The 24,965-nt window shown below is 43.1% G+C and overlaps 1 protein-coding gene across 1 annotated transcript in view; it reads right to left on the minus strand.

Moving 5' to 3' along the window:
• Positions 1 to 24,965, minus strand: part of ERN1 (endoplasmic reticulum to nucleus signaling 1) — a 72,643-nt gene that overhangs the window by 32,393 nt on the left and 15,285 nt on the right. The window contains exons 2-4 of the mRNA XM_063080841.1: positions 18,520 to 18,640; positions 1,878 to 1,911; positions 341 to 413 (exon numbers count right to left, since the gene is read on the minus strand). Coding sequence (XP_062936911.1) covers positions 341 to 413; positions 1,878 to 1,911; positions 18,520 to 18,640 — 228 coding nt within the window. The remainder of the gene's footprint in view (positions 1 to 340; positions 414 to 1,877; positions 1,912 to 18,519; positions 18,641 to 24,965) is intronic.

Consider the following 24,965-nt stretch of genomic DNA (forward strand, 5'->3'; position numbering starts at 1 on the left):
GGAGACAGTGTTTCAAACTACACCTCTCCCTCCCCAGATGGGGGTCACTAGTTAGTGCAAACCCTGTTACTAAGCGGAGGTTAGGTCCTTTCAGTGTGTTCGCTGGGCCACAAGAACCTGCTGGTCTAGGTCAAAGATTCCGAAATCTGGCTGCACATTTGAAAGCTCTTTCATTTACGAAGCTCTGAAAAGATATTGGTGCCCAGATCCCACTCTAGACCCCCTGAAGCTGAATCCGCAAATTTGTTTTTAAGCTCCCAGGCGAGCTCAATGTGCAGACACAGTTAAAAACCACTGGTCTAGAACCTCTGCAGTACACAAAGAAGCTAAATACACTCACTGTCAGGCCTTCATTATTCTTGCCTCCAAGCGTATACAGGCTGCCATCGTTGGGATCTGGAAGGAAGGCAGGCCTAGAGATTAAATAATAAGTATCAATGATAAATTACAGCCCGGGACACAGAACAAAATACCAAAGCCATGCGAAGCCATATGGGGGGATCTTGGGGAGTGTGTGTATATGACAATTCCACCCGCTGCTCACTGACGTCAGCCGCAGATGAACACAGTACCTGTATCGTGGTATATACAGTACTTAAGTGGAGAAAAGTCACTTGCAAAGGAAAAACCTTACAAAACTACAGAAGAGTAAATCATCATTTGGTCAAAGCACTCTAGGTGAAGGTAAAATAAGTAAAAAGGACCCAGAAAGTCTACTTTTCAATTTCCACATCAATTGTGTATAGAACTTCTGCAGTTAATATTTAATAGCACAGTACATAAACAGGTAGAACAAATCTTTTAGTTTTCAACAAACATTTATTTTTTAACTGGAGGCAATAAAAGCAGACTCTGAAGGTTTGACATCAGAGAGAACCTGCCAAGAAGACGCTCAAGGTCCGTGCCAGCAGCTTCCCGTGAAGCAGATGCGAGGTGGTCTTTTGTAAAGTTAATCTACGAAAGATGGAACTATAACTGGAGTCACTCAGAGACCCCTTGCTGAGTCTTATTTTTTAATTCTTTTTATTTTAAGTTTTATTTAAAAAGAATGCAAGGGGAAATAGAACCATAAGAAGTTTACTTAATAGTGGCACTTGCATGACTAAACACATTAATATCGAACTTTAAAAAAAATTAATTGCATAATTTCAGAAATCAACAAATCTGTTGAGATTGTTAGCAAATGTACTGTCTTTTCCATTAGACAGAGTATAAAAATACACATTTAAGATAAACTGGGAAGGGCATATTCACATAAAAAAATATTCTTACAAAAAGCTATTATTTTCCTTTCAAAAATTTTTCTTTATCAAATGAATCACTTTACAGGGACTTTAAAGTGTTCTCTGTGCCCATAAATGAATTTTATTAATAAAAGTACAATTTACACAAAAATTTTGCATAGGTTTGTATGAAGTATAAAAATCGTAACAGTCCTCTCTCAAGCGTCTATATTAGCAAAGATCAAGGACAATACAAATAATCTATAGCCTTTGCTGAATCTTTTCTCTATTTAGGATGTACCTTCACTTGAGGCTCTTACAGGTGACATCCAATTTTGACTCTAACACACATGCTCCAGTAGCAGGTCACGTTCACCTTTCCTCTCCACAGTTTGACACAGCGAAGAGGGAAAGATCTAAGTTTTACCTTAAATAAGCCTTTTTAATACCACTGCCTTCCTCCTTGAAGGAACTGAGCACCCCCTCCCTGACACAGGCTTCCACCATAGCACCTGCAAGACTTTAAGTGTCCTACTCATTCTTGTTATACCTTAAACTTATGCATATATGTCCTCCCAGCAACTGGCCTCATAAATACTGATTGAATAAGACAATGAATTAAAGAGAAGTACTGGAACAAATCAAAAAACTTACTCTTCCACATGTGTTGGGACCTGCAGGACTGGATCTGTGCAAAAGAACAACAAAGGCATCATCAGACAGACTGAAACATCAAGGGCTTCCCAAGACCAAGTCACAAGTTGTACTGATAACATAGGTTTACTTACATGAGATAATGTACATGAAGGCACTTTAGAAAACACACACACACAAAGACACAGATGCAAGCTCTTAAGTTTTTTACTGAGATTCAATAGAGAACTGAGATCAGACTAGAACTGCTGTCAAGGAACTTACATATAACTTGGGGGATGGACACAGAAGGAAGAACCAGTCACAACCCACAGTGGACAAGGGGTCACAGCGTCACTGTCTGACACATCGAGGACTTCTAAAACCTAAATCATTACCTTGTCAGATACCTGCAGTAGTACCAGATATTCTCATTAGGAAAAGCAAAACTGTGGCTTAAGAATCAATTTGGACTGGATGGTAAATGGATACACCCTTTTGGAGCAGCAGGTAGCAATCCTAAAAGCCTTCAAGTGTTCATTCCTTTTGATTCCCTTTGATCCATTAATTGCATTTCTAGAAAATCTATTTTAAAAATAATATAAAATAGAAAAAATTTTTTTTGGATAAAGACGCTCATAATAGCATCACAAAAGACCTAACTATTCATTAATATGGTTAAATTATGAAATGTCTACTTGGCAGAATATTAAGGTTTCTAAAAGGACTAATAAAGTTTTAAAACATGTACAAATCTTCATGCTATTATGTTCAGAAAAAAAGACAACATTGTCCACAGCATATTAATGCAACTATGGAGAAAACCTTCAATGCACATAGAAAAAACTAGATGGAAAGACCAAAAGTGCTAATTGTAAGTTATCTTTGTTGGAAATATAAGCAACTCCTCCTACCTTTTCTATATTTCTCAAAATTTCTATGAGAACAGGTATTACTTTTTTAGATGGGAAAAAAGTTTTTTCTCAAATTCAATTTTATATTTGCAGCAGCAAAAAACAGCAGAATTTCTCCCTCCCTAGACTCTCCTGGGAACAAATCGAGAGGATGCTCCTGATTCCTTGGGGCAGATGGAGCAGAGGTGAGAGGATATGAACACGGGCATGGCAGCACTGTGCCCTAAGAGCTCTGAAACCCACAGGCATGAGACCGCACAGTGATGAGGCATTTCCAGCATTCAAACCCCTCCAGGCTATGCAGCCACGATGCACACAACTTCAGAGCCGAGGACAAGGATGGCAAATATACTAATAAGATTTTGTATGCAGAATTCCAGACTCTGTGGGCTCTGCTTATGGTGACAGACAGCCGTCCAATCCTCCTAGTCACTTGGGATTCTCAGATGAAGGAAAGTCCTTCACGCCTTACACGTTGCCTTTGCTGTCAAAGCCCAGCTCCTACACAAAGGCATACATACGCTGTGCACAATGGAGCACACACACCATATGTGGTCTGTGGGCAGGAAACAAACAATTCGCTAAACCAAAAAAACTTTAGGAAACAGGAAGAACTTTCAGTCAGTAAGCATATGTTTATCTTTCCCATTAATCAACTCTCGGTACACTCTCACAAACAGACTGATGCAAGAGACAGGAAATAAAGGTACACGACACTCACCCTACTGAAACGAGCTAGTCAGGGTGCAATTATACCCCAGTTACTTCAAGGCAGCCCTGAAGCCAAGCAAGCCAGGAAAAGCAAGAATGCCATATTCCAAAGAAAACACAGCAGTCAGAAAGGTGTCTTTTTTGTTGTTTAAGCCACTTAAAGGTACCACGGATAAACGCAGATTAAGAGGACACTGCCAAATTCTAGGAAGTCACCAGAAACAAGACACTGAGACCAACATGAGTTAAATTCCTGTCCACAACCTGATCTTTGCTGTACAGTGTTTGCTCGGTCTCATGGACTCATCCTCAGATGCAGTTTCCGGGTTTTCTATTACTTATCCATGGTTACCTGACACTCAGGCATCAGGTTCGAGACGTGCCCTGCACCAGAAAGGGTCCAGTTAAGGCAGGAGACAGGGAAGGATTCCTGGGAAGGGTTCCTAGCTACACTGGTGCTTAAGAACCATGCTTTCTTTTCTTGGCTTAGGAGGAGATAAATTTCAGCAGGAGAACCTTATGATCATCTCAGCAGTCCCTTCAGTAAGATAATCAGCTCCTGCAAAGTCGTAGGCTGTGTAAAAGCACAACTATTAAGACAGCTCTGACAGGGGCAGGCAAACTGCTGCTCGGCCTCTGACACAATGACCTATTCTGTAGATATATATTTTTTTCTTTGTAAAGAATCATTTGAATCCAGGATTTGCTTTAAAATACTACAGAAAATAGTTGTACGGGGGGGCAGATAAAACAAAAGTGGCACACTACTGGTAACTGTTAAAGATGGAAAACGGGAAGTGCTAATGAGAGGGGAGTCATTTCACCATTCTCTGTACATATGCTTGAAATTGTCCATATTAAAATAGGTTAAAGATAAAAGTCTGTGGAAAGCCAGCAAAGTAAACACAAAAAATGCCACCTACAAATCACAATGAAAGATCAACGTGAAAAAGTGGCTTTTTTTCTAATTTAATAGTGAGAACTAACATGAGACAAGCTTCATGCTTTTTTTTTAAAAAAGATGACCAGTAAGGGGATCTTAACCCTTGACTTGGTGTTGTCAGCACCACGCTCTCCCAAGTGAGCCACGGGCCAGCCCTATACAGGGATCTGAACCTGTGGCCTTGGTGCTATATAAGTGAGCCACGGGCCGGCCCTAACATTCTTGCTTTTAAAAAAAGTTTTTAGCCACGTGAAAAGAAACACTGGCCTACCTGTAAAACTGTAAACAATGCTGCTGCAAAATAAGCCACTCTATCTATATGGACCCTGATAAGGATAAAAGACAATCTCTCCAAGCTGTTTTATTTTCAGAAAAAAGGTGGGGAGGGTTACTTCACAAGTGTAAAAATGGGTGTAATTCAAAGTAAAGGTAAGGCTATCAGGTAAAGGTAAATTTTATGTGAACAATATAGCTGAAACCAACGTTTGGTCTCCCAGGATTCATATAGGAAGAAATAAGTCTGCTCCCCTGGGAGCGGCCACTGGGCTTGATTCCATTCCCCCAAGTGTGTCCAGCTCAGCCCAGAGGTGGCACAAGCTTTATACACGTGGAGAAATCAACATCCCGGAGGAGGTTACGTGACACTCAAATCCTCCTTTTTAATCTGGGACAGAAATGGTAGAACTGATGTTCACAACTTTCCTCTGTCCAAGTTCATAAAGGTAAAATTTTAAGCATTTCTATCTCTCAAAGAAGTGAATTTTTGTCCCTATTCCCTCCTCTAACATATGGAGGAACATTTCCAGGTTCTCCCCTCGGCCCCTCTTTGCTGTCTCTGAGAGCACATCCATCTCTAGCTTCAACCCTAACCACAATGGGGGGATGCCAGGTCCCTTCTCTTGAGCCCTTCTGTCTGGACCAATGGACGTTCCCACCATTTCCTACTGGCACTTCAACCTCTGTTTCTCCAAGTCACACCCTCCATCTTTCACCCCAGACTGGCTTCCACTCTTGAATACGCTATTTTGATAACAGCACCACTGTTCCTCTAGAAGCCAGCCAATTCCTCCTTCTACCTTGTCACCCTCTAATGTCTCCCACTGTTTCCTCCACACTGGCCTCCTTGTATTACTCAGATACTGCCAAGCCTACCCCTGCCTCAGGGCCTTTGCATTCCATGTTTCCTCTGCCTCAGTCTTTGATCAAATGTCACCATCTCAGAGAGGTCTTCTGTGACCACTTCCTGCCCCCCAGGAATTCCTACTCCTCTTCCCTGCTTAATTTTTCTCCATGACAACTAGCACCTCTGACGAACTGTGTATTTAGTTACTCATTTGCTTAACATCTGACTCTAGCCACTGTAAGCTCCATGAGGGCTGGAATTTATCTTTTGTTGTCTACTATATTCCCAGCATCTAAGCCAGTGCCTGGCACACAGGAGGCGCTCAACATATTTGTTGGATGGAACAGTTAATAAATGTTAGTTGCCTTCCTTCTCCCATCCCTGCCTGGCTTGGACATCCATTGTTGATCAATTCTAATAATCCAGCAGATTCGCTCTATCAACCCTCAACCCAGGGTCTATCTGCCTAGCAATCCCCTTCCCTCCACCCAGGCCCCTAAGCACTGCAGAAGAAACCACTGCAATCCTTTGTGGAGACGCCTTATGCATGTATGACCTGCTGGGCCCATGTTATTAGGAGATATGTTTATCTACTTCCTGGCTGGCCTCTGTGTGCAGCTGGTATTTCGAACCTTCACTCCAAGCCTCAAGGCCCTTTCCTCTCCACAAATGACTCCACCTCCTGTGTCACAGGGGAAATAAAGGGACTGCAAGAGCTCTCTAAAACTTCCCACCCTTCACCTTCTAAGTTTGCCAACTCCACCCTTCCTTTCTGGTTGCTGTAAAAAAGAATACTTTCACCTTGATACTCGCAGATTTTTTACACTCACATCTGGAGCGCCAAGGCCATACCCTGGATCCAGGGATCCTCAGCTCCTCCCTTCTGGCTGGCTGGCTCCTTCCCCTCTGCCTATAAACACACAAAACCTCTGGGCTCCCCCTCTCTCTCCTGCATACACTCTCCTTTCTCTCCTTCATGCATCCATTTTAAGTGTACAGTTCAATGAATCCTGAACAACACATACACCACCCATGAAACTATCCTCACCATCAACATGTGGAACATTTCTATCACCCCAAAACATTTTCTCATACCCCTGTGAATTCGATGTTCCCAACCCCACTCCAGACAACAGTTGACAGATTCCTTTTGTTCTCAAATTTCACAAATGGAAATCACACAGTAGAGATTCTCTTTTGTGTCTGCCTTCTTTCTCTCTGCACAATGTCTCTGAAATTCATCCACGTTGTGTGAATCTATGTTACATAGTTCAAGCTTTTTTTTGCTGAATAGTATTCCACTGTAAGGATATACCGCAATTTATCTACTTACCTGTTGATGGACATGTGGGTTGTTTCTGACTTGGGGCTATTGTGAGTAAAGCTGCTATAAACGTTTGCGTACGAGCCTTTACTTGGACCTGTTTTCATTTCTGTTGGGAAAACACTTAAGGAGCGGAATGGCTGAGTCTTGTTGTTCACAGCTGACTTGATGAGAAACCACCGAACAATTCAACGTGGTTGTGCTATTTTACATTCCGACCAGCAAAGTATAAGAGCATTTTAAAGGTTGATCTCCAGGTTCTTTCCCCAGGAAGCTGATTGTGTAGGGCGAGCCAGAGATTTGCTTTTCTAACACATGCTAGGGTGATCCTGATGCTGTGCCACACCGGGAAACCCCTGCTCCGAATCCTCCGTTCCATCTTCCTGCCTCTGTGCTTTTCTCAACTCACAGCCCTCTGGCCCCTACAAGTTCCAGTGATCAAATCTAACAAACACTTGCAAATCTTTCTTATGAGGTCTCCATTCAGATCTGACAACGCGCTCTCCTGGAGTCCATGACCAAGTCACACTTGCCATTGCTTACAGATGTCTCAACCCCCTAGAACCTGTTCCTCCTCTTACGTTTCCCAGGTTGGCTGGCTGGCCCCACTTCCACCAAGACACACAACCTGGAAACTCAGAGTTGTCCTGGACACGCCCCTTCTCTTAATTCTAACCTTCTCCCATTCAATCAGATCCTTAGTTTTGTAAGATGTGAACTACTGAACATTTCCTAAAACCTATGTCCTCCTTTTCATCTGTTTTACCACGGCCGAAATTAGGGAGTCACCCCTTCTCACTGGTCTACACCTCAGGCTCCTAACCAGCGCCTTCCCTGTCTTGGATTCTCTGTCCCTCAGCTACACACTCCACCTGCTGCCTAAGAGGACTTGACAAAGGCAAATTTGTTCCTGTCTTCACCCCACATAAAATCCTACAATGCCCCCACCCCTTTGCCCACTGAATACCTTCCATCTCGGTGGCTTAAGTCAGAGGTTCTCACACTTTCTCTGTCACAGCACCCTTAGTGCCTCAGTGATTTCTTCCTAGTGCCTTAGGCCAAAAGAAATACTGTTCCATTTATTAACAACTTAATAAGTATTCAGGATCTAAAAACTTTGAAGCCATGTGGGGAAAAAATACTCAAAAACTGAAAGAAAAAAATTTATTTCATTCTTAACCATTTCACTACTTACTATGGGATGTATGCACTCGTTAGGTGCTGCACAATTTCCAAACTTTACAGTCAGAGTGGACACTGCCACCGTCATCACCCTTCCACAGTGATTTTCACATGGAATTTGAATTTTATCACAGCAACCAAACACTCAGCTTTGTGAAGATAACATCATTGAAAAGAATGCATAACAATATAATGGTGAGACTATAAACTCTCTCACGAATGGCATTTGGCATTTGTCAAGTATCACTGTGTTTCTCTCAAAACCTTTTTAACAAGCTACAGCACCCCAGTGAGTGCACTGTGGCATCCCAGGGCCCCTCAACACATGGTTTGGTAACTTCAGGACTAAATGTTCAAAGCCCTCCAAAACCCGGGTCCAATTCTTCTCCATAACTCTCTTTCAGTGACACCTCTTCCCAAAACCCACCCCATGCTTTCATGTTGGTCTCTGGGCTTTCCTTTACTTGTTCCATTTCTATCTATCTAAATCTGCTTGCCTGCCAGGGTCTGTTTAAATGCCCCTTTCTGCAGGAAATCAGAAACTGTCCACTACACTTCGTACGCCCTTACAACGCAATTATTATGGTTCTCAAGGGACAGGAACTTAATCACATGCGGCTTCTCTGCTTCTCAAATATCTGGAGACCAAACTGAATTTTAAGCACTTTGAGAGGCAGGGGCCACTTATTTTTATTGTAAAATATACACAGAGAAGTGTGGAAAGCTTATGTACAGTTTAATGAATAATCAGAGAGTGAGCTCCTGGGTCACTTCTGCCCAGGTCTTTGTTCCCCTCATAGGAGGCAATACTGTCTGCAGAACGAAAGGAAATCAATAATTTAAGATATTCAACACTGTATGTGGAATACAGTCACTCAAATAAGTTTTTCTAATGAAAAGGACTTTTCCACACAGAAACCTACACGATAAAAGCCACAAACAGCTGCCCAGGCATAGTACTGTTTATTCACTCACATTTAAAAATTATTTGAATTTATGGATAAAACGATACAGCATTTGCTTTGAAATAATGGAAGGGAGAGGAGAAGAGGATTGCCATGTGTTGATTATTACTGAAGCTGGGTGCTGGGCACATGTGGGTTCACGATACTATTCTCTTTGCTTTTGTGTATGTATAAAATTTTTCTAAAACGAAAAGTTAGAAAATAAGAAGACAGAAGCTAAGAAAAGAAACTATTTAAGGAAAACCTTTCCAACAGGTTGAAAAGAAAGGCCTGTTCTTCCTGCTCTCACCTGTAGTGTAATTCTTGAGAGCCTGGAGGGAAATACACAGCAGGGGCACAAAGGACCTGCCACCCACAGGCTTCCATAAACACAGGCTTGTCAAAATGGGTGAGGGTATGGGTAAGACATGGGGTGATAAGTCAGCAACACAGAAAAATGTCTTTGACGAAGTCAACCAAAATTTAAATAATTGTTTCAAATCAGACTTCAGGCCTGATGGCTTCTCTCCGGAGGTAGCTCTGGGCAGACTTTCTTCCACGTAGGAAGAAAAAGATCCCTTTGATTACAGAAGCCACCAAGAACAGGGTGCTCACTTGACTGGAGCTCACGGAACCTTGCAAGATCATTTTCTTCTCTTCCCCAGCTGAGCACTGATGTTTCCGGAACACACTGCTTCTCTGCTGCAATGTGGATGAGCATTGGTTTTACCAGCCTCCTCCACCTCACTCTTCTTTCTGACCCCCACACTCCTGGCATTTATTTGCAACCAGCTTCCTCTCTGACCTGAAGACTTCTCCAGTATAACGAAGATGTCATCGTGCAATTAGAAATTCCCCAAACCCGCTCCTTCCCAGTGCACTTCTAGCAGTGATTCGAAATGCTCTGGGTTGGCCCTTTTAAAAGGTCTTTAAGGACCAAAAGACCACAGATGATGCCCCATCTGCTTTCTGCTCTTTGTAAGTCTCCCCATACACCAAACATTCAAAGGCTTCTTCATTCCCTTCCTTCGTGTCTCTTTCTTTCTCCCCCGCCCTCTTTTTCTCTATCAGGAGGAGGATGACAACCCAACCACTAACAATTGTCTGTTGAGATTCACTACACACATCTCAGACACAACACACACGTCACAAAAGCGTTGGGCCTCTACTATCTGTTCTCTATTAAGTGCTGTGCAGCATAAAGAAGGAACTCACAGTTCAGCTTATAAAGCTAACGTACATGGAACAGTCTGTAATAAACTGCTCAAACACGTGGTGTGTACACAGGACCTCCTAGGCGAGGGCTGGAAAACTCACGGTGAGAGACGTCACAGCGGCAGCTGGCCCAGAACATGGGAAAGCAAGACACCCAAGTGAGGAACCGTCACCCTGGTCTGTGGGACGAGCACAAAGACTTGGGAAGACTGCAATGTTCCTGTCGAGAAGCATGATGAATAAGGCTGGACTGCAGGCCGTGGAACCACGGAGAAGAAGGACTTGGAAACTCTGTGCTGAGGTATGGTGGGCACTAGGGACCAAGTGGAGGCTTCTGAGAAAGATGCGACGTGGGTCCTCTGAAGGCAGGTTAGACATGGGGAAAAAGGCACAAAGTGTGGGAGAAAGGGGAGAAGAAGGAATTGCAAAGGCTTGAGGAAGGGAGGCAAGAGCCCAGCCCAAGTGAGCCAGGTCTAAGCCAGGAAACAGACGGCGGGAGAGTGTCAGCAAAACCGAGTCCTGACCCGGAGAGTGAAGTGGAAGGAAGGGAAGAGTTAAAGATGACATGGAGATTTAATCCTAGCTGACAGATGACAGTGAAACTAGAAAAGCATCATCTGAACGCAATAAACTGCCATGTCTTCAAGAATGTGTGTAAGCTTCTGATACTGGTTTCTTATAAAAAATTATTGGCAGAAACAAAGTCATTTGCCCTCTCCCACCTCAAAACTTAGGTCTGCCAAATATACTTCATGCACTCACGTGACCCAGTTAGGGGACACGTCCCCCAGTGGCAGCTCGCTTCTTCCTCCAGAGGAAAGGCGCTTCATTAATCTAAGCCTTAAACTCCTCTTACCGCTGTCAGGTCCAAACTGTAAGGTAGAAAGTCTCAAACATTCCTCAGAGTTCAGCTTTCATGAGAAGAGCATATTAAAATAGACATCTAATCAAAAGTTCCTCAAATTCTACATCTCATCAGAACCAGGAAAGGAGGTAATAAGTTTTCTTCAGGGGTAACCTCCACAAGTCATAAAACGTCATCTTTGACAAAGGCGATCGTGTGAATTACTGAAATAATCAGAAAAACTGCCCATACTAAAGGCAGCCGAATTCTACTATGCTTTTCTTCATCTTTATCTTGGCAGAAGTAACTCAGGCCAAAAATCACACACTGAATGTTATAGGCCATCATGAGGGAACTGAAGACAATTCAACACTCTGGCCTGTGCCCAAGAGCTTCTCTGGATCATAACTTCTCAGAATTCATTCTCAAGCGATGGGAATACCGGCAAGCCACACAGACACCCAAAGGTGAACCAAAGGACAGGGTGACTAAGTCACAGCCAAAAAAGGCACTTTATTCATGTACTTCAACAATCATAACCACATTCCCACACATACAGGTTGAGTATCCCTAATCTGAAGGTGTGAAATCCAAAATACTCCAAAATCTGATGATCCAAAGAAATGCTCATTGGAGCACTTTACATTAGGGATACCAAATCAGTAAGTATAAATATTCCACTGAACAACAACAAAAATCCAAAATCCAATACACTTCTGGACCCAAGCATTTCGGATTGAACCCATACCAACCAACGCTTGCAAAGAATACCCATTAGAGCTGAAATCTACGCTACTACATGTGGTGGCTGCTGCTAAGAGAACCTCATCTAAAATGAGAGATGTATTACTTTGAAGCAAATCCCAGACACGAGGAAGGGGAGTGAGAGGTGCAGATGAACCAGACTGGACATGAGATGGTACTTGCTGAGGCTGAGTGACAGGTCCATGTGGTTCATTACATAATATCTCTACATTTGGATATGTTTAAATCTTCCGTGTTAAAAAGTAAAATACAAAACAGAAAGAGAACACAAGATACTCAAGAGATATCTTCAAGATGCTCAAAAGCAAAAACAGGCCTCTCTCATTAAGCTTAATTTCAGTCCTCCACAACAATGGAGAGGAAATAAACACCTTCTTGTGCTCAAGCAATGAGGTGGAAAGGTAGGTGGTGCATATCCTAAGCCTTGAAAATTCCTTCAGAAAAAACAGGTTAGAGTATTAAGGAAATGCTGTCCCCTTTCACAATTCCCTCTTCCCATGTTTCTATCACACTCTGCAGACGGATCTGACTTTTCCAGAGTAACATGCACATTGCCACGTGAAGCTCAATATCAGAAACTGGAACCTGCCGAATGACAGACGATGCATCCTGAGGAGGCAAAGTCAAGGCTCGTAAGCTTCTCAGGACTCCCAAAAGATATCCACTCAGGAGGCTCTGGGACCCGAGTCAGTGCTACGTGCCTCCGACATTCAGTGAACATCCAGCTGCCTAGAGAACCCATTGAGAAGGTAGAAATCCAGTAAGAAGGCAGATGGGAACAAAATGCACAGCCCAAGTCAGAGGTGCCTTAAGAGAGGCTGCTACAAAGTGCCTCTGGAACCCAGGTGAGGAAGGGGCTTGAGCCCTGCTTGAGGAGCCAGGGGGGCGACCAGGGAGAGGGTCTTAACAGATGGACAGCAGCCGGTCCAGCACCACAGGCTGCTGGTGGAGAGGAGCACAAGCAAAGGCCCCAGGTCTCTGAGGCCTGGAGAGGGGGGGACAGCGGATTGTGAAGGGCATCGCACACATGCTGAGGAGCTCAGATGTGACCCTGTGGACCAGTGCTCCTCACATTAGCTGTGGACAAATTTTCTACCCATCAAGGATGCTCACTCTTGCTTTTTGCACACCTCTCCTCGTGCACAGGTGACACACTGCACACACCAGCACAGGTGGGCAGGCCGCACTTGGAGCAGCACCGCCACAGACAGCTCCAAGAGGACTTCAGCAGGCAGGGGTGCAGCGCAGTCCAGTCGTTTTCTTGGGGGGTATGTCTGACAGCAGCGTGACAGGCACAAATGGGAGGACCGAGGTAGACAGCAGTGATGGTGGGGAACAGGGACAGCAGATAGGAGGTTATTGCAGTAACCTAGGGAGCAGATGCCAAGGGCCTGGCTAAGACTCTGGCAAGGGGGACAAAGAGAAGGAGGCAGATTCAGGAGGTACTTCCTAAGTCTACATGACAGGAGTTGGTGACCAACTACCTATCAAGAGATGCTCTTCTTCTTGCCCCCTTGATATGGGGGCCGTGACCCTGTTAGCATAGGGAAGAGCTACGGAAAGAGGCACATGTTTAGAAAGGCAAACTCACGTGGGAATGAGATTATCTTCAAATTTCAAATAACTAATTTTCTTCTGACCCTTCCCTCCTAAGAAACCTCTAATATTAACCATTCTCAGGAGTTTGGGCCCATCTGGCTAGAAGAGTAACCACATTGCCTATTTAGCAGATTTTTATGGTTAGTAATGAATGGTTCTAAATTAGAACAAGTCCTTCATGCCTAGTATTATTGAAAATGAGATAGAATAGAATAGAATAGGGTTACTAAAAAATAACCTGCAACGTGATGGAGATTTAAGCATCAAAAACCAGCATTAACTAACCAGTGTTTCATGGTAAATGCAAGAAGCCCTAAACCAGCCCTGGAAATACTAAAGAAAGTCCATTCAACTCCATCAAGCCAAAGCAAGCTTTGTAAAGCTCATCTAAAACAAAGCATGACAGCAAAATTCTCAGTTTTCATTTGGTCTGGAAGTACAGAAATGAAACATACTCAACCCTGTTCATTGGTGAAATTTCAGAGAAAGACAGTGATGTTGCATCACAGCAAAACCAGGGCTTAGAAAGATTGTACCTAAAGTAAAATGTCACATCTCAAATCAGTTCCAGAAAATAAACACAACTCATTTTCTCTACTAGGTGTAATTTGCCACTATGTTGTAAGAAACCATCATTTCTGGGAACAGCAACATATGTTTGGTTGAGGAACAAAAGCACCTGCAAAAACCACTGTGGAAAGAAAAAAAAAAAAACCACTCTCAGTTTGTTGGCTCCTGAAAAAAGTAAACAGTTAGGAAACCACGAAATGGAGTAACAGATACACATTCTGAAGAAGCCCAGTTTGATCAGTTAAAGGTATCTGTTTGCATCAGCAAGTTTCTTCCATTCAACTTTGAATCCCCCCTTCGACGCAGGCCCCAGCCAGCACGCTCCCTTGCCTGGACTGGGGCAGCAGACTCCAGCCTGCTCTCCCAGCTTCCTCCTGGCCCCACCAGTTCAGTCTCAACACAGCACCTTCTGATCCTGTCAAGTGGAGGCCAGGCGTCTTCATGTGCTCAGGCTGCCATAACAAAATACCACAGACTGGGGGGTTTAAACAACAGAAATTTATTTCTCACAGTTTTGGAGGCTGGGAAGTTTGAGATTATGGTGCCAGCAGGGTTGGGTTCTGTGAGGGCCCTCTTCCCAGCTTGCACACAGCTGCCTTCTCACTGTGTCCTCACATGATGGAGACAGTAAGCCAGCAGCTCTGGTCTCTCTTCCTCTTCTCAAAAGGCCACTAACCCCTTCATCTGCGCCACCCCCCCCACCCCCCCGCCGCCCTCTGTTTCATAATTACCTCCCAAAGGCCCACCTCCAAATACCATCACACTTGGGGTCAGGGCTTCAATATATGAATTTCAGGGGTGACACAAACACTCAGTTCATAACACCAGGGCATGTTGCTTCTCTGCTCAGATTCCTCCAATGGCTGAAGAAAAGCCAATATCTTTATACCAGCCACCAGGCCCTACACCGGTGGTCTCCATGTGGATGGTGCTGCTTGCTTGGGAATGCTTAGAAAAATCTGTGAGGGCATTTCCTGGTGGTCACAGAGACTGGGGGATGATACAAGCACTAAGTGTGGGGGGCCAGGGACACTAGGTAGTATTGCACAATGGAAGACTGCCCGGTGTCTGCACGCTGGCTCTAATGTTCTGCCAGATACACACGCCAAATGCCTTAAATAATTACCACAGCCTACAAACTAACTGTTTCAAACATAAGCACAAGGGTACTTTTTCAATAATTTCTTATACTGAATTTTCTTGGAATATAACTAGTGTATAAGTTAGGTAAGACTGCATTTCTTTTGTTTGGAACATTATCAAGAGTTGTTCACCATCTTGGAAGTCCTGGCTGCATTCGTATCCACCTGTATCAATAGGCAGTGCGTTCACTCACAGGTAGAGTGTCTTTATGTGTCTGAGTATTTACATATTAAATTACGTGATTAAAAATTACTTTCCTATTATTTCACTTTTAGATTACCAGCTGGGTAATATATTTCTTTTTGAAACTGTGTGTTTATGTAGGTTCCGTCTACAAATTTCAGTTCAGGACAGTAAGGGGGCATCGTTATAATAAATGTTAGGTAGAAGGAGTCCAGGGTCTCTCCTGCCCTACATGTTGAGTACTCTGTGATGTCTGTGAGCTCTGCTCATCTCCTACTCCACTCCAGCCACACCGACTCCTGCACTCTTCCTCTGCCATGCCAAGGACACTTCCACCTTTGCCCTGCTGTGCCATCTGCCTAAAAGACTCCCTTGCTTCCTTGAAGTCTGGCTCAAATGACGCTTTCTCAGTGAGGCCTTCTCTGTCCAGAGGTGCAGCCCCCAACCCCCACCTGGCACTGCCCATTCCTCCTCCCCACTTCACTTTTCTCCACTGCTCTTGTCACCACTAAGGAATTTATTTCCCCTTTCCCCACTGAAATGAAAGCTCTATGAGGGTAAGGGGTTTTTTTTGTCTTTTTTTTTTTTGTCTTTTTTTTGTGACTGGTACTCAGCCAGTGAGTGCACCGGCCATTCCTATATAGGATCCGAACCCACGGCAGGAGCGTCGCTGCGCTCCCAGGGCCACACTCTCCCGAGTGCGCAACGGGCTCGGCCCTTTTTCTTTTTTCTTTTTTTTTTTTTTTCCCGAGGGTAAGGGTTTTGCCTGTTTTGTTCATTTCCTGTATCCTCAGGGCCTAGAACAGTATTTAGATACTTTTATCATCTATCCACATATTAATACTTTAGAAATACCAATTTTGAAATCTTTAGTTATAACCGCAAAATTAAAATTAAATTGAAAACTCAGGGTATCTATGTGTTACTGTCTTTAATCTTTGTACGGAAATACAAATTGAGGCTACTGGTATTCAGGGCTGAACTGAAACAAGCCAGCTGACTCAGAAAAACAACAGTGAGACTTAGGACATAATGAACGCACTTGAAATCATTGCATCTTAATCGGATTTCTGTAAATGTCTTTTAACTCCTCCTTCCTAATCAGTGGCTGGACCCCACTGCTTCTACTTCTGGCATGCCTCCCAGCCTTCCCCTGCCTGCCCCCATCCCCATCACTTTTCAGGTAGGCCTTCTTTTCTCTAGCTGTCCATGTGACTACTGCTGCTGCTGCCACCGCTGGATTCACCTGCAAGCAGAGCACCTGTTGAGTCACTCACCTGCTCCATCACCTTAATGGCTCCCCACTTCCTGTTCAATCACATACAAATGGCTCCATGCTACAATAAGACTCCACATACCCTTCTGGCCCTCCCTCCCTCTAACTCCAAAGTGTCCCTAAGCTTCTGCTGAAGAGGACCAATCCTTGCACACAGTCCTGCTTCCCCCTTCGCTCTTTTCTAGGCCTCACTCCAACTGAAACTCACTTCATCCCCAGTCTCACCTCCAACACCACAGCTTCCCGAAGGCCCTCCTGCCCTCTAGACAGGCATGGGCTCACAAAGCGTTACCAGCACCTCTCTTCAGTCTTACCGAACTCTGCTGTGAAGTTCTGCATGCTTGTCTTTGCTCCCTATCAGAACATGGGCTCCTTGAGGGCTCTGCCTTTTTCTTCTTTGTGTCCCACACGGTATCTTTCACAGTCTAGGTTGTCTAAGTACACATTAAATTCAATAAAAAAGAGGCAAATTGTCTCAGCTCTAAGTTACAGGAAAGAACAGATTGATTCTTATGTTTGACTAAGTAACAAACAAGACAGATCACAGTTTTGCTGGACACAGCCAAGGCTACTTATAGAAATAAAGACGTGGAGAAGATCAACTTAAAACAATATATGCAGGGAAAAGCAAAGCAGGAGAGTAAAGTGGCTCAGGGCAGAGATGCCCCGCCTGGGACCCTGAAACTGAAGAACAGGTCCTGACATCCAACAGCCAAAACGTTTCTCTCAGTCCTTTGTGACCCGTTGATTTAATCTTGCACAATATATGAAAATCTGAAATTTAAAGAACTCTGTTTTCATTTCAAAAACATTAAAAGCCTTAAACATGAAGGAGAGACAGCACAGATAACATTCCCGGAGCCTATAATGCAATGTCAAAAGCTGGCTCTACAGTCTTCTTGTGGTTACTCACTCCTGAGAGAGCTGGTTCCTTTGGCTGCCATACAAGGCCAAGCAAGTGAGGCAGCATGGCCTGGGGTACCCGGCTGCCATCGTGCATGAATAGTAACCAGGTTTGCTGCTGAATTCACAAGATGACATGCATCCTTCTGACGTACGCCACTATTTTTCCATCTAGAATACTGTTTTGAAACACTTTATTAAGGAAGGAAAAACACTTGCTCTGTTTGTGAAAATAATGAGTCACAGAGTAGTGACGAAAGAGAACATGCTGGTCAGACCAGAACCTAGGGCCAAAAGACAATTATTACCAGACAGAACAAGAGAGATGACTCTGAAAGACCCAAATCCTGGGATCTGCATGGCTTTATCTGGGAAGATTACTTTGGAAATCAAATACAATTTGATTGTGAGCCCAGCTGTAGAGCTTGACGCTGCTAACCACCATAATGAAGATAAGATCATAAGATGGGCATGTGGTAGCTAAATGAGAAACAAGCTCAATTTTTTACACACACACACCAACCCCACCCCCCATACCACAACAAGCCAATAAAGTAGTTAACTTGGACAAATGTCAAATCTTACAGCCCTCAATTATTTCAGCCTCTATAAAAACAAATGAGTAATTTGAGGTGTTGAGAAAATACCAGCTTGTAATTATGATTACAAGATTTTAATCATTAGAACTTAAATTTAATGCAGCACGTCTTCATAAAGACCAGCCAGCCAGAACTATTAATAGAAAGGCCTAGAGCCATTTAAACATGAAGTCTGGACAGAAGCAAAAACCAGAAAAACCCAAAAAACATAAAATGTGCTTCTCCAACTGATGCACTTAGTGGATAATCACAGCAATTCAAACCGTAAACACCCTTTGGGTAGAATTCCTTTTCCTCTCTTTGATCCCATTCTCCTTTCTTATTTTATTAAATAATATATAACTGTTTTCTCTTTCTCTAGAATATGTTTACTTGGAGGCAGCTAAGCAAACGTCCATGACGCTCGAGGATGAAATCTAAATTACCTTCTTTTAATGTCCATTTGATTGAGCCTGTCCTCTTGCTGACAGCATGCAAACTGCCATCCAGGGTTGACACAAACAACAAGGTTTCAGGAAGTGTCACTGTGCTGGTGCTTCCAAAAATCTGCAAAGAGACATAGAAGAATCTTCATGTCATTGTGATTTTTCACCTTGGACATGTGCAATCACAGACCCCACCCCTGAAGTTATGCTAAAATCCTCCATCTTACAGATGAAGAAACTGAGGTTGGAGAGCCTGAATTCCCATTGAGGGCACATGTCTAGACAAGAGTTGAGTTAAGACTAGAATCCAGGTCCCCTTATTCTATATAAGCTGTAATCCTACCTAACACGACAAGGACAGGAATTCTAAAATGATCCATGGGAAGCCTCCACCAAAACAGAGGGGGGACATATGTATGCTCAGCTTACTGACTTCCTTCTCTCAGGTCTATTTTACCCTCCAAAACCTGGTCATCTCATAAGACTCTACGATAAAGAAGTATGCCAACCCCCAACATATACACTCACTCATGAAATTTCAGAAACCAAAGCATAAGGGGAAAATCATTAAAGCAAAATAGCAAAAACAGCTTTCATTATATAAAGAATTTATATAATAAAACACCATGATTCCAATTAAGACATGTTACCAAAGGAAATGAATAAAAAGCATAACCCCAAACTGTTCCTTGCTTATAACTAAAATACACTTTAAATTAAAACGTACCCTTTTAGGGCCGGCCCGTGGCTGATAACACCAAGGCCACGGGTTCGGATCCCTATATAGGGATGGCCGGTTAGCTCACTTGTGAGAGCGTGGTGCTGACAACACCAAGTTAAGGGTTAAGATCCCCTTACTGGTCATCTTTAAAAAAAAAAAAAAAAAAAAAGTACCTTTTTGCTCAATGAATTAAAAAATAAACATCTTAAAGAAAATAGCCAAAGTCTGTGAAATTAATTTTGTCATCCATTTGCTGGTAGCACTGAAAATGATAAGTTAGTACAATCTTCATGGAAAGCATAAAAGTGCTCTACACCCTAAAGAAATAATTCCAGACACGGAAAAAGCTCTGTACACAATGATACTCCTTACATCCCATTTATAAAAACAAACAAACAGAAAGAAAACAAATTTCTAATAATATCTAAATGGCTGAAATAAACTAACAAGGAAATGCAATCATTAAAATAGCACTTGGAAAAATCTACGATATAGAAAAATGCTTCTATATATTATCAAGTGAAAAATATACAAAATTTGGTGTACAACGTGGTTATCATTAAACTGAACAGTATAAGCGCTGTTGGTCTGCCTGTCCTCTGGCTTTGCTAGAAACTGTACTCTGATCCACAGGGTTTCCATGGGAACGTGTGTGTGTGTGTGTGTACACATGTATGGGAAGGTGACAGCTGACTAGGTTTCCCTTTTGAGGAAGGGGCCCATTCAGCAAAGCCACCCTTGCAATGAGATTTTCTCTTCCTTTGTCACTATGCTATCTTCCAAATTAGCTCGTTCCTGTGGGTCTTTAATTAAAAACAGGCCAAAACAGCTTGCTTATACTGCAACAGAATTTTGGCACAAATGCTATTTTTAAAATATAGGAGTATGGCTGACTTTTAGCATTAAACACAAAAGGATTGGAGGGGAGTTACCTGTGCATGGGAGCCTGACCCACAGTGCGTGGTCACTCTGGGTAGCAGCCAGAATGATGCCTAGTAAATCCCTTAAAATGGAAGGCCCCAGTGGCTCTCTCCAGGGCAGCCAGAGGCAGCAGGACAAACACTCTGGTCTCTGCAGTCCTTTTTCCAAGGTGCAGACCCACTGGCAGAGGAGGGCGAAGGAGCTGTCAGAACCTCACTCATCCCATCTCTTGGGTGTATCTGGCCCGGAGGGGGAGAGGTTCAGCCCTTCGCCTTGCTGTTGGTTTTCACTGGAATGGGAGAACCAACAGCAAGGTTTAGTGCCACCTGCTGAGTCTGTTCTCTGAGCCACATCTGGACCTGCTCCCACCTGAACTGAGGAGCATGCATGGCCCAGAGAACCTGGGCCTGAAGAACAGTGGCCCTATAACAAGGCCACTGGGGCCGTAGCTAAAAGAGACAGGGCTGTCTCCCACTGAGGAGGGGGAATAGCCTTGCAGCTCCATGAGGGATGGCTGGGTTATGTTAGGTGGGGCAGTTTGGAGACTGAGCAGATGAAAAGGGCAGAAATATGCATCATCCCTGGGGGCTGAGAAGTGGAAATCCCGGCAGACCCCCCTCCACCTGTCAAACAGTTGCCGTGGGGATAACCATTTTGAACAACAGGTTTTGGGATCTTGAAAACTGATATGCACCCTCTGGGTGGCTAAACTGGAAAGAAATAAAAGTTGAAAGAGTTTTGTGAATATGTTTTCCTCCATATGGAAAAAGCTGGATGAGAGAAAGAAACACAGAAACAGAGAAAGAAGGGTTGGCCGGTTAGCTCCCTCAGTAGATAGTTGTGCCAATCACACCAAGGTCAAGGGTTTGGGTCCCAGTACCAGCCAGCTGCCAAAATAAATAAATAAATAAAGCCTACAGTCCAACTATACTGAACTAAATGCCCCCAAATTCATGTTCAAAGGGGTCAATATTTACTATAACATATCAGTGCTCCTTCACTACTAGTATGGAAACAAAAGCCACCTGCCTTGCCTGAGCATCTTAGAAACCACAAGAAGAGCAACTGTCTACAGTTGGCTGGTGAAGCTAAATGAAACACTAATCACAAAACTACCACAGTCTTCTAGGTTAAAAATCTCAAAAATACAAGGTTTAGAGAGAAGCCGAATTTAGCACCTGAGAGCTCTGACAGTTAATCACAATGTCCACAAACCCGACCTCAACTGGCAGGTTCTTTTCTCTAAGGCTCTTGACTGTTTGAGATCAGAATGCCTGGGGAACTACTCTCAACAGTGTTATTCTCTCATAAGCCAAAAATATTACAAATTTTCTGGCTTTTTCCCCCCAGGCATTTTTTTACAGCATGAAAATGCCTGCCTTCAAATATAGTTGCTGTAACTAACATGAATTAAATATGTTTCTAGATGCCTTTTGTGGTACTCAGCACGGCTGAGAATGTGAACATCAGACCCTTACCCAGCCGTTTCCGTGGTCAGTGCTCACTTTTCTCTACAATGGATGAAGTAGCAATAGACTCTATGCCTATATACGCTGGTTTCCAGAGAGCCTGAAAATGGGAGGAAAAAGTGCCAATTCTGCAGATCTGTTTCAAGTTATTTGGAATCTGACTCATTTTGAAATTAGGAGAATATATACTCCTGGCTTGATGGGGATATCTAGGAAGTAATCAACAGTAACACTGTAGCAGGTGAGAATGGTAGTGCCAGGTAATCTAGTCCAGCCTAAAACTAAACATCCATTAGCTAATTGGTCCCCATGGACATCAGACTCCTCCTTAGGGTGACCCAAGATCATTTTGGAAATGCCCAGCCAGAGGACTATGAAGTCTGACAATTCAAGGCAGATGATGCTGGGGAAATGGCTGCTGGTAAAACCAGCATATTTCACTCAGTGAGATTCAGTGGCAGAAGTGTCCTCACTGCAGCCCTGCTCAGTCAGGGTTTCAGCAAGAGTCTCCCTACCACGAAAACAAATGCAAGGCCAGGGCTGGATCCTGAAGTTGAATGTTCTGACTACAAAGCAACATTTCACAAAGTCCAGAGGCTTCACCACTTCAACAAAGGCACCACTCGCTCCACATTTACCACAAAGACGTGGAAGCAACTACCAACTGCACATGCAGAGGTGATTGAAAGATAAGTCACCAATAATTTAATTATTCTCTAATATTCTGAACTCAGCTCATCATCAATACACTCGCATTAATTAACTCTATATTTCAGGTAAGAATAAAAAAATCTTTTCTGAAATAACTTTGTTTAGAAAAAGTCTTCAGTAAAAAGAATTATGGACACAAGAGGCAGGTAAGTGTTTCAACAGTACAAAAACAAGTGAAAGAGCCTCTAACAAACACCCACCAATTCTAAACCAGTATCTGGGACTGGTCAGGCAAGAAGGCTGCTCACCACTGGCTGGAGAACAACCAGAAAAGGCCCATAGCTTGGTTTCAGTGGCCATGACTGTCACTGAAGGTGCAGCTTTTTTGCACTCGCCCTCTGAACCCTGAAATAGGGCAGCAGGGAGACGCGCTGCAAGCTCCTCTGAGATTCAGAACATACGAAAGCCGAATGCTTCTTCTCATCAGGGGTTTCAGAAATGCTGCATTTTCCAAAGAAATGAAATTCGTAAATTTCAGACATACATTTCAAGAACTGGTTCCCAGGTTAAGTGGCTACCTACTAAGCAGGTGCAGAAATAAGATTAATAAAATAGTGTAGACCTGTCATTTCTAAGTTGGTGGAAAGAAGCAGTACCCTGCACACACGTCTCATGCCCAAGTTTTCCAGAGTTATCTGTACCGGATGAAGATTATAATCTCTGTCCCATTTACAAAACTGGAGCATCTTACCCCCACAAAAGGCACACACATGCGCGCGCGCACACACGTGCACACACGCGCGCACACACACACACACACACACACACACACAGAAGACCCACCACTGTGAACAAGAGAGCCACACACTTCTCAGGTGGCACGTAAATCGGTCAAGTCCAACACAACTGTGCATCTCTAAAAGTTAAATTCATATGGCAACACTGTAGTGCTATTTTAGTAAGGTAAATAAAAACAGTAAAAAGAAGGTCTGGCCCATGGCTCACTTGGGAGAGTGTGGTGCTGACAACACCAAGCCAAGGATTAAGATCCCCTTACTGGTCATCTTTAAAAAAAAAAAAAAAACAATAAAAAGAGTTCAAATACAAATTTTTCTATGAATCTTCTCCTGTTCCCATCTCCACCCCAACAGACCATAGTACTTATAATAATACTAAAATACAGTAATCTGGCTAATAACAAAATGTTTTTCTTGTAGAAATCACACTGATTTCTAGGATCTGTTCAGAGGCTGGTTTGCGTGTGTGTGTGTTTGTTTTATTTTACTAATAGTCCTCTATGTTCATTGGATTAGTGGTATATTACATAATCCTAAATTTAGTTTTATTTATTTAAGGTTAAGAAAACCATTCCTCCAGACTAAAAATACAATACTTGTACAATGCTAGCAAGGGTACTGGCATGTGTTTCCAATAGAATATCATTACACAATATTGTATACCTAGATTCCTGAAACCTACAACCTGCCATCAACAACCAGGTTGTCCCTTTGCAGTGCAGGGGCTCCTTGCTAGGGCTCAAACCCATGGATGGCTGGCCGCAGAGGTAAAGTTAAGGTAAACTAACTTAAGGATTCGTTTTGGTTGGTTAATGAATACACATTGTAGTATTACAGGTAAGACCTGAAACAAGTGTGCAAATGAGGGAAGGGTTATATAAGAAAGATTTCCAAGGTATTTTGTTTTACTACCCAGGTAGGACACATGAAATCTTGAAAACAATTAAAGCTGCATGTTGCCAAATGCAGAATAACAGATTTCAAGTGGTTTCAAATGTACTAAGGAATCAGAGCTTATAATTATTACCCTTAGCAATAATGCTTGGAGGTGGGAAGGGCATTATCTGCAGGGGGATGTGCCTGTGTCAAAGGACCTAAAAGGGGAGGTGAGATAAGACTGTGTGTGCAAATGAGGGGAGTGGTGTCTGATGGATAAGGAGAGGTTAGTGATGAGTACTGGCAAATACACTAGATTATTCTGCTGGCTATAACTGGCTGAAAGCCACAGGATGGATCAGCTGATTTTAAGAGATATTAGTAAGACACTGTCTGGCGTGCCATAACATGATACCAGTCCTACATGGCTTCTCACAAACACACACACACAAGATCAACCTATGCAGTAATGTCAATCCAGCAGGAAGAAGTACATCGAAATAGTATTCTGTAACACAGACTGTTGGCAAGCACTAAATGGTATTCAGAAAAAGGACATCTGCGTCTACAATTCTTCTATCTGCAGCAATATTATCTACTTCAGACTATAAATTCAAACAAAGCCTAGCTATTTGCAATTCTGGTTGTTTTACAAAAGTACCCAGCACAGTATTGTTATCCTAGTGCCATTAGACTGTGCCCATCATCGCCAAAAAACAGTAAAAATTCACCAAAGAAGCATAAGACTGAAATCAGTATCCAGTAGGTACAAAGACCCATTAAAGCTCTCCCACATGAGTAAAAGCCTCACACTGATCAAGAGAGTGTGCTAACCTCTCAGCTCCCCAAAGGACTACTTTTCAAGGTATCTTAAGTAAAGGTATGATTAGACAGACACAAAAAGATTTTTATTCTAATCAAACCCTGTTCCCCAACCCCCATCTCATTTATACATCCAACAGCAAGGTACTTGCTGAAACAGCAAACTTATCTACAAATATGAAAACTTCT

Source organism: Cynocephalus volans, chromosome 16 (genome assembly GCF_027409185.1).
Source record: "Cynocephalus volans isolate mCynVol1 chromosome 16, mCynVol1.pri, whole genome shotgun sequence".
NCBI lineage: Eukaryota > Metazoa > Chordata > Mammalia > Dermoptera > Cynocephalidae > Cynocephalus > Cynocephalus volans.